A 13,542-nucleotide genomic window follows, 5' to 3' on the forward strand; every position below is an offset into this window, starting at 1 on the left:
AGCTTTGAACAGCTAGCGCCGAGTCGTTGAACTAGCAAGTGATACAATCTCATGAGTTTGAACACATCTCATGACTGCAAGCTGCTGACAGATGCGCCTTAGATTTGGCATGTGAATTTGTCAGCCGACACATTCCGGCAGTTGATGCCAGATAACTGAATTCTCAATAATTGTATTTAAATAAATCGCCTGGGAATTCTCTTTAAAAAAAAATTAGAAGAAAAAAGAGCTAATGAACAGGTCTCTGAACTGGCACAGCATTCTGATTCTCACAATAACAGCGGCTGGCAAGAATGGAGCAAATATCCGGAATAATTGAGCGGGGTCTTCCCAACGCCGTCGTCTACGATCTCACAACGCCGAACCAAGTTACAGTCACGCTCCCATCAAGATCAACCTGGTCCAGCGGCCTTCACTGGCACGAAACTCACACAGAATACCTCAAGGTCATCAAAGGCAGCATAAAAGTTCGCCTAGGGGATACCGAGCAAATCATCACCGCGAGTAAAACGAACCAGCCCGAAATCAAGGTTGAGCGATACGAATGGCACGAATGGCAGCGAGCGCAACTAGACGGAGAAGAAGTCATCGTTATTGAGAGGACAGACCCAGAGGATGGCGAAAAGGCCTTGTTTTTCTGGAACCTCAATGGAATCATTCTGAACGCAGGGAGAGTTATAAGTACGAATGTACCAGGGTTCTCCTTCTTCCCTGCAACGATAAAGGACTTGATTATCGACTTTTGGATCACGTTCAACCTCTTTATTGTTTTTCACTCTTTGGACAACTTCCCTGTCATTCTAAGCACGACGAAGTTCTGGAACGGAAAAGGATCGCGCGCAAAGGCGGGTCCGTCAGCAGATTGGTTTGTATCTCACGTATTGTTGTCGCTTGCTTCTTGGGCAGGTCGCATTTTTGGGCTGCGGGCTGTAAGGCCAGAGTATACGCCTGCTCAGCATTACCAGCGTTGGAAATCACATAATTATCTTGAAAAGTCGAAGGAATCTTGATGGATAGTGTGCTTCCAGTTTGGTAATGCGGACCTTAATGGTTGTGTATCGGTCTGCAGGTGAGGGATGAGCGCTCTATTTGGGAATCAGAGATGATATTCTCTAACGGGTTATACAAAAAGATTTATAGGTACATAATCTATTTAAATACCACCAGGCTTCATGTTTCAGTTCGATGCTTCGCCGAAGAACTGTTTTTGCTTGCGCCACTGGAATGCTCTCTCAATTATTGACCCCACTGGATTTAAGCTTACCAGTGTGCATGTTGATCTCCTAGAGCTGACTGGATGTTTTGTTTTGTACCTGCATCTTTGTGAAACAGGAGCAATACAAATGGAGCACGTTCATGCCTACACCTTTCTGCTGATCTTTGTCGTCTCTTCAAAAGGTGTGCTCAGCTTCTTTCCTGCGTCTGTGTACTTTCACCGGATGGGAGAGTGACAATGTTTCATTCAACGTTTGCCGCATCTCCAGATTATTAATTAACCGGCAGATTGGCCCTCTTTCTGTTAAATTATCCGTTTAACAAGTCAGAGTTCCCATAGTCTATGGACTCTCATGACGCAACATGCACACATAAGTCCCTGTATGCATCGTCCCAGAATTATGGAGCTTCAATGTTACCGTACACTTGAGAGAATGATCCCCGCCACCGCACTTCACAAGCCGGTACAGTTTCCTGATTCCTTGCACCCTGTCTCTTATAACTCAGTGCGGCATGATGAGAATATCAGGGAATTGGGATTCTAGACACCCAAAATAATGGAGCTCAACATTCCCGATGTTATCTCCAGTTGGAGCGCTTCATTTCCAACCTAACTGTACGGGGGAACTGGTGGTTTCCGCGATGGGGCTCATCTGCATGAAGTTTCAAAAATCCCTTGCCCAGGCAAGATCGCGATTGGTGACATGAGAAATCGTGGGGAAACCTCTGCCGGGAGAAGCGGCATTTCAGAGTCCGGGGGGTCATGCCATGGTTTCCAACCCAATGAAGTCATTCGCATCCCCCCAGAGGTAACCTGCGATGACCAACACAAATCACTACTACATCGGGTGATCGACACAGTTATGACTGCATTTGCCGTTTTACCAGAACGCGAGCCGTGTAACAATGGCCGAGCTTTGTTCCGGACCCCTCAATTGATGTCTCACACGAGGCAAGCATGGTTGAGAATTTAGACATAAAAGCGGCAAGGAATGGCGGCAGGAAGGGAGGATTGCGCCTTTCTTTCGGTGGCCTTTTGAAGACGTCCCGCAAGTGTGCCTAGCTGGAGCTCCGTTCATGGCCTCTGTAACTTTTACGGTTCAATTGCCATCAGAGAAACATATTCAACTATTGTCAATAACAAGAGGAAGCCTCACATCTCAGTCATGAGATCCATGAGGCCTCTCTTTGCCGCGCTCAGCATATTTGCGGGCGCGGCAGTGGCCACTACAGAAAGTACTAGCAAAGCATCAATTCACGATCTTTCCCTACAGAAATGGACTGTGACGAATGAGTACGGCAACATCACCGTGCCGGGCAAGTTCCCTTCGCAGGCTCATCTAGATCTTCATGCAGCTGGTGTGATTGGTGAGTCGAGACAAAACATACGATTGCCTACTTTGGATTATACTAATGGGGAAACACATAGATGAACCGTGAGATGTCCTTCTTAATGGCTTGTATGGTTAATTGAAGAGGCAAGACTGACGTGATGATACTAGAAACAATGGTCTGAATGACTTTGATCTGCGATGGATTGCGGCTCAGAACTGGACGTATACTAGCAAGCCAATTAGCGGACTGTGAGTTTAGTAGACGATGGATCACCTAGAAGAGTCATGCTAATAGTGAGTCTAGGAGTAAACATTCGGGCATAGCTACGTGGCTTGTGTTTGGTGGCTTGGATACATATGCCACTGTCAAATTTTGTGACCACATTGTTGGAACACCAGATAATCAGTTCCGACAATGGTTTTATGATGTCTCGTCTGCTCTTGCTAGTTGCAAGAACGACCCTGTCCTCAGCATCAACTTTGGCAGCGTGCCTCGCATCATCAATGCCATCAACGCAAGCGATGAAGTCCAGCGTAAGTGATATATCACGACTCTCAGGAAATCTGTGTTAACTCTGGGTCTACATAGATTGGCCAGCTTCGGTGGTTTATCCATTCGAGTATCCAAACCGTCAATGGGTCCGCAAGGAACAGAATGACTTTGGATGGGATTGGGGCCCAGCTTTCTCTCCAGTAGGACCTTGGCAGCCGGGCCGCATTGTCCAGCTTAGCAAAGGCGGCGAGCTGTACTCTCTCAACACCGACATTGACATCTTCCGCAAAGGTCAATTCAATAACTTTGCTCCTGACCAGACTGCTCCGTGGGTGGTGAACGCGAGTCTCGATTTCTTGGGAACCCTGCCAAAGCATGCCTCCATGTCGGTCGTCATTACTGATGCCAGTGACAGCCGCTCAGTATTGTACTCGGGCAAACTGGAGGGCGTGACACAGTCTGACATGACCGTCACTGGCTCTGTGACAATAGACGCCAAAAAGCCCAAGCTGTGGTGGCCTCGAGACATGGGCAACCAGCAGCTATACAACATAACAGTCTCTGTCAGCAGCGCAGGGTCTAAGACGCCTATTCTTGTCTCTCAGCGGCGTGTTGGTTTCCGAACCATCTTGTTCAGTTCAGGAAATATTACAGATGCGCAAATCGCCAGTGGTATCACTCCTGGAAACAACTGGCATTTTGAGATCAACGGCCATGAGTTTTATGCCAAGGGTGCCAATCTGATCCCTCCTGATGCTTTTTGGCCACGAGTTACATCGGATAGAATGAATCGCCTATTCGACTCAGTTGAATCGCAGAACTTCAACATGCTACGCGTGTGGTCATCAGGCACATACTTGCCCGACTGGATCTATGACATTGCTGATGAGCGCGGTGTATTACTTTGGAGCGAGTTTCAGTTCAGCGATACCTTGTATCCAGACAGCGATGATTTCAAGGCCAATGTTGTTGGTGAGATTACTTACAACGTCCGTCGGTTGAACCACCATGCCTCTTTGGCATGCTGGATGGGTGGCAATGAGTTTGAGAACTTGATGCTGCCCATAGCTCAGGGCGCCGATCCTACAACTTACCCATATGTCTTAGGCCAGTATGAGAATCTCTTCATTACTACGCTATTCAACGTTTTAGCTGCAAACAGCCATTCTATTTCATACAGTCCTTGCAGTGCAAACAATGGCTGGTTAGAGATTGATCTTGATCTTCCCGTGCCTATCGTTGAGCGGTACTACAATACTACTAGCGGACACATCTACGGCGACACCGACTTTTACAATTACGACACATCAGTTTCCTTTGATACCTCTGCCTATCCAGTTGGTCGCTTCGCCAACGAGTTTGGCTTTATCAGCATGCCCAGCATTCAGACGTGGCAACAGGCTGTTGAACCTGAAGAACTCTCCTTCAACTCGACAACAGTCATTCTACGAAACCATCACTACCCAGCTGGCGGATTGACCAGAAATATTCACAACAGCACTTTGGGCCAAGTTGAAATGACATTGGCTGTTGAGCGGTACTATCCGACACCCGACAAGACCGATCCAGTGGCCAATTTTAGTTCCTGGTGCCACGCTACTCAGCTGTTCCAAGCAGACATGTACAAATCTGAGATTCAATTCTACAGACGTGGCAGCGGCCTGCCAGAGAGACAACTTGGCTCTCTGTACTGGCAGCTCAACGATATTTGGCAAGCCCCGACCTGGGCTGGTCTAGAGTACGACGGACGGTGGAAGGTATTACCATATGTTTCTCGAAGGACTTACGAGCACGTCATTGCATCTGCTTTCTGGAACTATACGGCCAACGAGTTGGAGATCTGGGTGACGTCTGATCTCTGGGAGCCTGTATCCGGTGAAGTATCATTGACTTGGGTTGATCTGAAAGGCAAGCCTATTGCAAACAACGCGGGCATGACTAAATCGACCAAGTTTAACGTGGGCGCCATCAACACCACACAGATCATCTCAGCCAACGTAAAGTCGGATCTCAAGATTGCAGACACCAGCGACGCTGTTTTGGTCATTGAACTTACAGCCCACGGCAAGCTCCCCAATGCGGTCAACAGCAAAACGACAACCTTTACTCATCACAACCACTTCCTTCCTGTGTGGCCTAATCAAGCCAAGGTGTCAGATCCCAAGTTACACTTGTCGTACAATAAGTCTACAAAGAAGTTCACTGTGGAAGCTACAGCTGGTGTATCTCTCTATACTTGGTTGACGCACCCAGCTGGTGTTTTGGGCTTCTTTGATGACAATGCATTTGTTTTGAGGCCCGGCGAGAAGAAAGAGGTTGGATTCACTCTTCAGCAAGATACTACAGGCGGGAAGTGGACTGAACAAGTGACGGTGGAGAGCTTGTGGGATTTGACCACGCCATGAGTAGTCGAGATAATTGTATAGGTTACAGATTATATGACTTTCATCACTGTGCGCAAATTGTGACTTATTATGTCTATGACTGTGACAAAAGTAATCGTGATATTATAGAAACTCTGCGCTCACAGTTGGCCTCTGATAAAGTGGAACCAATGGGTATAATAATGCTGGCTTTCACAATCCTTTTGTGACTATGAAGGACTTGTATGAGATGAGCCAAAAGAGTCTCCAGAGCTGACGTGATGCCACTAGCACGGTCGTTGTCTTTGTCACACTTCTACAGTTCATAGAGCCGACAGCGCAGAGGCTATCAACATACGAATACTTGTTAACGAACAATTCTGCTCTGGTTTATGTGGCTTTGAGTTATGAATATTTTGCAGTACATTACTTCAATGCTTCAAGGCTTCTGTGCTTTTGTTACCTTACAACTACAATTCTTTTCTTTGAAGATGAACGGAACTACTAGCGAACAATCTTTGTCCCGTAGAATGTGTGTATTTGTTCAGACTCCCAGTGAATTATGATTGTAAGGTCATCAAAGAAGAAAAGCTCTCTTTCAAAGGCACTATGTTCAACTATTGTTGCAGTAACGCCTTTTCTGTTCGTCCATTCCTATGATCCCATCGACTTAAAAAGCTAGAACCGCCGCGTATTGGTCTCTCGACTATTCTTCAAACCAGATCGATCGCAGGATACCCCATCCCTAGTTATCTTCCCACCATGACTCTATTGAAACCTCAACCTACTCCTCGCCCTCGAGGTGACTCTGTCAGCTCCGATTCGTCTTTCCATTCTGCAATTTCTTTTCATTCCGACACCTCTTATAACTCTGCTACCACTTTCGTAGCTGTTGGGTTTGCCGAAGCCGTTGAGCCTCCTGGATTCGCTTCGTCTCCAAAAAACACTGGACCTACAGCTCATAGTCGACGTGATTCTACTACCTCATACAGCTCTACTGGCTCTGGCGTTTCCATGAGCTCTGAGACCCCTTTCCATTCCGACAATACTGCTGGTCCTTCAAACCCTAATCCTACCTCTTCCATTCCTTCTGGCGGTTCTGCGGGCTCTGTACACCCACATCATACCGAATCTACTAACTCTAACCAATCCATTGACTCTGCCAGTCCTAGTAGTTCTACTGCCTCCAACACCCCCGATGATGAATCAGGAGATCAGCAGAGCCGAAATGAGTGAGCTCGCTCAGACTGAGAATACGCAGAGTCCGCCAAGTGAACATAATTGCGAGCTGGATGATCCGGCAGTTCAAGGGAAGTTATGTAACAAAAACCAGTTTACTAATGAAGGCTAGGCGGTGGTGTCTGACGCATGGTGTTTATCACAACAGCAAGTATCTTCCATGAGATATATGCGATTACTTCTTGGAGATGATTCAGAAAATGTATCTTCTATGCTGTTTTGGATAGAAACATCTAAAAAAAAAAAAAAAAAAAAAAAAAAAAAAAAAAAAATAGATTGTTGAGTTTATGAATTGACTGATACAAATTCTAAGCAATTGTACTTACCCGGTGTCTTTTTTCCCTTTGACCGTATTGACATTTCAAGGTGTAGTCGTAAGGGCGTGCCGGTATAACTCTAGAGAGCCATGTGCGACCAATAGGTGAAGCATATTTCCCTTTATGTAGTCAACTCTTGCTACCATACCCGGGTAATTGTTTCTAATGACTCCGTTAGCCATTTGCGATTCTCTCTTTCAATATGATTGGTTGTTGACAAGAAGTTTATGCTACAACGCCACGCAACACCTCGCTCTATACAACGGCAAAACGGGTACGATTAGTAGCAAAACGTCAGCGCCGCCAGCGGTTAAATACGATAAATGGGTCTTGGAAATCCTACACGCAAGCGATGCTAGAGTTAGCTGCAACTAGTTTTTAGTAACTTACAACGATGGATGGAGCTGACGAAATGGCCTACGAAGTGGCATACGAACTCCCGGCTTCGGCTTCGGCTCCGGCTTGAGGAGTTTGGGTTTCGTGGGCTTCAAGTATAAGACTAGAAACTAATATTTATTCCTTGCCAGGTTCAATCACTAGAACTATATATATCCTTAAATAATTAAGCAATTGTATGTTTTTGAAGTTAGCCAGAAATCAAGATTTCTGACAAACCGCATACTCATTATTCGTTGTTTCAAAGCAGCCTATACCTTTCATAATTAGAAGCTCGTCTATAAGTTAGAGATATTTAACCATGCTCATCAAGCAAACCACATCAGCCTTTTTCAGTCAACTCGACGAACTAATTCGTTCCGACAATGATGGCAACACTAGCTCGGCGTCTGTTCTGGCCAAACTTGGGACGCCTTGCGCTTCGGTTGCTATCATGGAAGACGGCGTCATATCGTCCCATTGCTTCTCAAATGGAGGAGAAAATACAGAGACTATTTTTCAAGCCTGCAGTATATCGAAACCAACATTTGCGGTTGCATTGCTGAAGCTCGTTGACGAGGGCAAGATTGCACTCGACACCCGCATTGGCGATGTACTACCACAAGATGTATTACATGCCTTGACAAAAAACACTTCTGCTGCCGAGAGCTCTGCCGTCAAGGGAATTACCATTTCACAACTTCTAAGCCATACTTCTGGCCTCTCTCAAGGTGGTTTCCCCGGTTACTCTGTCTTGGATGATTCTCGAATTCCAACACTGCGCGAGGTATTAACCGGAGCGAATCCTGTCAATACTCTGGACGTGCACTTGCAAGGGTTCCCTGGCCAGTCGTACTCTTACTCAGGCGGCGGTTTCGCAGTTCTTCAACTTGTCTTTGAGACCATCACCAAGAAAAATTTCACCACGGCAATGCATGATATTCTACTAGAACCTTTGGGAATGACGAGATCCTCCTTCCACCAGTTACCAACTCAAGAAAAGAATGCAGCCAAATGCCATTGGAATGGCTACACTCCCTGCGAAGATGCTCAGCGAGTCAATCCTGAACAAGCTGCTGCGGGTTTATGGACTACACCAAGCGACCTCTTGAAGCTTATCAGAGCTGTACAGCAGTCTCTCCAAAGCTCCGACAACACTGGTTTTCTTCGACAAGAAACAGCCAAGAGTATGCTAACAGTGGTGAAGTCAGATGTCGCTCTCTCATGGTTTATTCCCGGAGACCTGAAGACTGTCTTTAGTCACGGTGGTAGTAATTGGCCAGGCTTCAGAACCTATGTTGCTGGATACGCCGATCTTCCAGGGGCAGCCAAGGTAAAAATACCAGAAAACTGCGGCATCTCCATTATGACGAATGCTGTTGAGGGAGACATAATTGTATGGAAACTCCTTCAGGCTATTGCGTATCTGAAGAAATGGCCAGAGATCCCTTTGCCGCTAGGATACACAAAAGTCCTACCATTCAGAGCCCACAGAGGCGAAATCGGTACGCAGTGGAAGCGCTGGTTGGGAAACTGGACATGTGGTGAAAAAAGTTGGATCATTGAAGCCAATGAGAGTGGGAAGCCGACTATTCGATACGACCAATTATCACCCTTTCCACTGGTAACAGCAGCAATGTCGGCTACGATTAGGGATGGCAAAACACAAGCTACCAACCTGATGGTAAGGGGACTAGATGTCCTGATATACTTTTGTGAAGACGATACAATCGAGATAGTCAAGGGAAGGGGTCAGCAAACTACCAAGTTGACAAGGGCATGAGTTTGTCTACCATACACTTTTGTAAATGTAGAGGCGTATTATGCGAACGCGCCTTTCTATGTATATTCAAGTTTATTTAACTCCGAAGAATTTGTCTCCCCATCATAATTATTGATTTGGACATCCACATGAGTTTGATTGGCAACTCTTAAGTGATATTTACCCTTTTCTCATGCATTTTTTCTTGTACCAACAACAAACTCCGTCATTTGCAACTCATTCACTAAATGTTTGCAACACTCGTCACGAGAATGGCAATCGCCCTGGAATCAGGGTCTTCCTCATTAGCTGTTATGGCACATATGCCAACCAATGGGTGAAATTTTGGTTTACTCCTCAATAGGATATACAAATAACTACCAGATAAGACAACAGCAAAAAAAAAAAGGTGAGTGGCCATCGTTACTCTGCTGCAACTCAACTTGGACCTTTGGCGATATGATCTCTTCTTGGATATAGTTATGCATTAATTCTGTATATTTCGTTAACTTGCTAATTAAAAAGTTGACCAGAAACCCACTGGGCGTCGTTTGGGGATCCGGGTTGGGACTGACCATAAAATTTTTGACACAAGGAATACTGACTATCAATTTCTATTTCTCAGAGAAGAAGACGACTTCATACACAAAGGGTTGGGCATCGGGAAATACGAGGCTGTTTGGCTAAATAACGTTATCTAGTTGAATATCGGACTCAAATCGCCGCGCTTAAAGTCATTTTAAGTAATAAGCAGTCAGTGGGAAAATTGAAGTCTTGTACAAGCAAGTCAGATTCCATGTACGCTCTTTTGGCTCTTACACGCAACCGCGCTACGCTCTAATCAAATCTCTTTGATAAATCATTAATCACATAGAACTACGTCAACAATGCTAAAGACTAGCATCTCATCCGCGAGTCAATAGCCAGATGCGATTCCCACTTTTGCCCGCTGCCATCGCAACAAGTTTGCCAAAAAGAGTAAAATAGTGAAACAAGAGGCGCAGTTAAGCTCCCTTCGCTCCACAACGCCATCGATCCAATAGCAGAGCTAAGCAGTCGGCAACATCACTAATGATGAAGCAAGCAGCTCTAGAGATGAAACTCGACCCCGGAATCCGGTGTGCTGGCATTTCCGGAACGGTTTCATTCATAGTAGACGTCAAAACTCTAAAATGATAAGAGGTGCTGCGATTGCATGCCGAACAACCGCCTCGAGACGACCGGTAGAATGGTCAAACACTTTGTGAGATGAGCGGGCGCTGCGTTGTAACAATAGAGCCAAAGTTGATAAATTCCAACTTTTGGCACAAGGCAGGCATATCGCCACAGGCAGATGATTTCTCTCTGAGAATAAGACCCCTTTCAACGTTTGTCGAGACTGGAGTTTAAGCATCTCCACTATGCACGCTGTAATTTCTACCACTCCACAAGGCATCCATTTTACGCCATGCTTATGTCTAACCGTGAAATACAGATATTCCGGAATAGGAAGCAGGTGCGCTTTCGCAATTAAATAGATGAAGGTATACACGATGACATCTGAAACAGCTGGGCAACGGAACTAGACCAATACTGAAAAGTGCTGACCTCTCTTGGTATCCTGTAACAGGCAAAGTATCAGACGATCAGAAAGACACCCGAAGGATTATCGACAATCATAAGAAGCATCGGACTCGCAATTACGCCATCAGCCTTGTTAGGCTGATAGCTTCAATTGTGAGACATGATTGCCTAGCTAGCAGTTTAGAATAGACAGGTGAAAAGGTGCATCAAACCGACATTAGCTGCCTTGCATCTTACTATTTCAGTCACCCTGCTAAAAATTCGGAAAGACTACCAATTCCAAAGCAACACGGAATTTGTCTTGTCATGCAGCTTTGCCCAGGCTCCGTATTACTACATAGAATGCTGCTAAAATTGGACACAAATGCAGTAACTCGTCTATAGCCCACATGGCCTCGCCTTGGCCTGGCCTTGGCCACCAAAATAATTCAGCGGTGGAGCAGCGCGGTTTGCAAATAGGATCGAGACTTCGTAAACAGAAAAATAAACACTTACCGACTAAACGAAATGTTCAAAAGCCCTGGCTGCGCTGACTTGCTGGTGCCGAATCTGAGACCATTCTTCAACTCTCAAACACTGGTTCCTTATCAGCAGAGACGACAGCCATTTCAACAGCGAGGCAGATTACTTATTGTTTCCGGTATCACCTTCAACCAACACTCGAGTATCAGTAATTTCTGCGTACAGCATGCAGGGGGCACCGCCCTAGCCATTTAATCAGGCCAGGGTCGATACTACGGGCCGTTTCTGGGTAGCTATTCCACGTGGAGTTGCTGCTGGCGTTTCGAGTACAGTAGCAATCATCATCAGTGCAGAATTTTTCTATTTACTGGCAAGGATTGAGACAGTCCAACGTTTTCCGTACTCCACAAAGCGCGAACAAGACCAACAAAGAAAAGAATCGCGAACGGGCAACTACATGAATTATTAAAGATATGGTATCAAGCAAAATGTCCAACACGAACTGCACATAAAACTGTAAAGTCGTAGAAATCGTAATAATAAACCCCCCAACTCCTCTCCAATCGCCCGTATCGATTATTCTTTTTCTCCCGGCTGTATTCGGCAATCAAGCTGGCAGTTCCATGGGCTCATCTGGGGTATGTTTCTTTACTGATTCGAACTCGGTCGAACCAGGTACCTCATGGACGGGTAGGACATCGTCTGGGCTGTGTGGCGTTGAGGGATGATGCACCAGAGGAGTTGCTGATGACTTTGGCTCGACAGGAGTGTAGTCCATCTCGTGAATTCCCGTGTCCCTGCGGCCTCTCCGTCTGCGGAGGAAAAAGAAGGCCAAGATGCCGATGGCGGCCGCACCGCCCAATGAGCCGCCCACGGCGCCACCAATGACGCCTCCGTTCGATTTGCTGCCACTCGATGCTGGAGTCGTCTCGGCTGGGGGTGAAGTAGAAGTAGAAGTGGGAGTAGACGTTCCTGTTCCTGTTCCTGCTCCAGTGCCAGTGTTTGTGGGAGATGAAGAAGGCGTTGTTGACGTCGACATAGTCGTCGGGGGTGCTGTTGTTGAGCTCGTGCTAGACGTAGACTTTTGAGCTACACCGATGGTTGTGAGTGCCGTCGGAGTGCCTGTCAACAGCTGTCAGTTACTACAACATTCACTCATCTTGATTGAAGGTAAAACACTCCAGTGAGGAGCATCACATCATCTCATACCTGGAAAGAAAACCACAGCGTTTTGGTCACTGCATATATCTTCGTTCTGCGATAGGTCGATATTCTGTTGGTTGACACACCAGTACACATCCTGCTTTGTGTTTGTGCACTTCTCCATGCCCTCGCCACCACCAACATTGTCCACGTCGGGAGTTCCGCAAAACGACGGGCAAGAAGAGCTCCTAAAGGTCTTGTCGGTGCAACTTCCGCGCACAAACTCGCTGGCACCGGGCTTCTGCAGCTCGTCTCCCGTAGCCTGACAGATACCATTGGACAAGCACGCATAGCCAGTACCGCAGCAGACAGAATTGTCTGTGCTGTCAGTACACGGGACATCGCCAGGAGCAGGAGTGCCGTCAGGGTAGTAGCAGAGGGCGTTGGCCCGAGCAGCCAAGATGATGAGCAGAGCTAGAGAGCGCATTTTATTTCTTTTTCTGAAGACGACAGTGTTCCCACACTGTAAAGATGAACAAAGTGGTTATGAAATGATAATCCTCCTATTCAGTGTCTCCAATAGCATGCTGAGCCCAGCCCAGACAGTGGAAGATGAGTGGGAACAAACAGCAACAACAACGAATCGACTATGCCCAAAGAGAAGAAGAGGAAGAAGATCAGAAGGGAAAAGAAGGAGAAAGCAAAGTAGAAGAACGGGGAGATGAAGCTACTGCATAATATGGACAGTCATACGAGCGGAATGGGAAACAGCAGTAGTAGCAGCACTATGCGATAAGCTGAGGATCCCCCATCTCGTCTACTCCGTGCTCCGTCGGCTTGCTAGCAATGCTACATGCTACATGGACTACTATTCTATTTGCCGTCCATGGCTCTCGCACTCCTGAAAGAGCCTCACTGGACGCAATTAGACGGCATGGGTTCGTCTTACTATAAGTGGACTTGGCCCAGAGGCGGGTTGGGATATGTTACAAGACAATACAGGCTCAGCCAATGGCAAGTTTGCAAGGGCTGTCTAGGGCCACAGGCTGAGTTGACGGGATTGGCGAGTTTATAGCTATGGTTGAAAATGTTGTCAGGGATGGCGAGCCTTGGTGCGGCCCTTTGCCTAACAAGGCGACTTAAACCCATAGGGCTCTATTTAAAGCACCGCAACCTCGTGATGGGGTTGTTGCTGGCGCCCACAATCCGCTCCGTACCAACATGCTGCTGTACATGCAGACTGGACTCAGCCCTCTACTCCGGGCAAGTATGTACC

The 13,542-nt window shown here is 46.6% G+C and overlaps 5 protein-coding genes across 5 annotated transcripts; 4 read left to right on the forward strand and 1 right to left on the reverse strand.

Moving 5' to 3' along the window:
- Nucleotides 1–6: 6 nt before the first annotated feature.
- V8C40DRAFT_250220 (uncharacterized protein) lies at nucleotides 7–1,174 on the forward strand. Its single transcript, XM_083216923.1, has one exon. It carries the CDS (start codon nucleotides 294–296, stop codon nucleotides 1,008–1,010), a length of 717 nt encoding a protein of 238 aa, XP_083071189.1. The 5' UTR covers nucleotides 7–293; the 3' UTR covers nucleotides 1,011–1,174.
- Nucleotides 1,175–2,381: 1,207 nt separating this feature from the next.
- On the forward strand, nucleotides 2,382–5,447 carry V8C40DRAFT_275941 (beta-mannosidase; the record flags this gene model as incomplete). Its single annotated transcript, XM_083220779.1, has 4 exons — nucleotides 2,382–2,587; nucleotides 2,718–2,798; nucleotides 2,854–3,083; nucleotides 3,139–5,447. 4 exons carry the CDS (start codon nucleotides 2,382–2,384, stop codon nucleotides 5,445–5,447), a joined length of 2,826 nt encoding a protein of 941 aa, XP_083071190.1.
- A 668-nt stretch (nucleotides 5,448–6,115) lies between these two features.
- V8C40DRAFT_280699 (uncharacterized protein) lies at nucleotides 6,116–6,641 on the forward strand (the record flags this gene model as incomplete). The annotated part of the gene is made up of 1 exon (XM_083221438.1): nucleotides 6,116–6,641. The coding sequence occupies exon 1, from the start codon at nucleotides 6,168–6,170 to the stop codon at nucleotides 6,639–6,641; it is 474 nt and encodes a 157-aa protein (XP_083071191.1). The 5' UTR covers nucleotides 6,116–6,167.
- Nucleotides 6,642–7,658: 1,017 nt separating this feature from the next.
- On the forward strand, nucleotides 7,659–9,119 carry V8C40DRAFT_280701 (serine hydrolase domain-containing protein; the record flags this gene model as incomplete). The annotated part of the gene is made up of 1 exon (XM_083221439.1): nucleotides 7,659–9,119. The coding sequence occupies one exon, from the start codon at nucleotides 7,659–7,661 to the stop codon at nucleotides 9,117–9,119; it is 1,461 nt and encodes a 486-aa protein (XP_083071192.1).
- A 2,349-nt stretch (nucleotides 9,120–11,468) lies between these two features.
- Nucleotides 11,469–13,270, reverse strand: V8C40DRAFT_250223 (uncharacterized protein). Its single transcript, XM_083216924.1, has 2 exons — nucleotides 12,333–13,270; nucleotides 11,469–12,245 (listed from the first exon to the last, which is right to left on the reverse strand). The coding sequence occupies exons 1-2, from the start codon at nucleotides 12,751–12,753 to the stop codon at nucleotides 11,731–11,733; spliced, it is 936 nt and encodes a 311-aa protein (XP_083071193.1). The 5' UTR covers nucleotides 12,754–13,270; the 3' UTR covers nucleotides 11,469–11,730.
- Nucleotides 13,271–13,542: the final 272 nt, after the last annotated feature.

This window comes from Trichoderma camerunense, assembly GCF_050948025.1.
Source record: "Trichoderma camerunense strain CBS 138272 chromosome Unknown V8C40scaffold_13, whole genome shotgun sequence".
Lineage (NCBI taxonomy): Eukaryota > Fungi > Ascomycota > Sordariomycetes > Hypocreales > Hypocreaceae > Trichoderma > Trichoderma camerunense.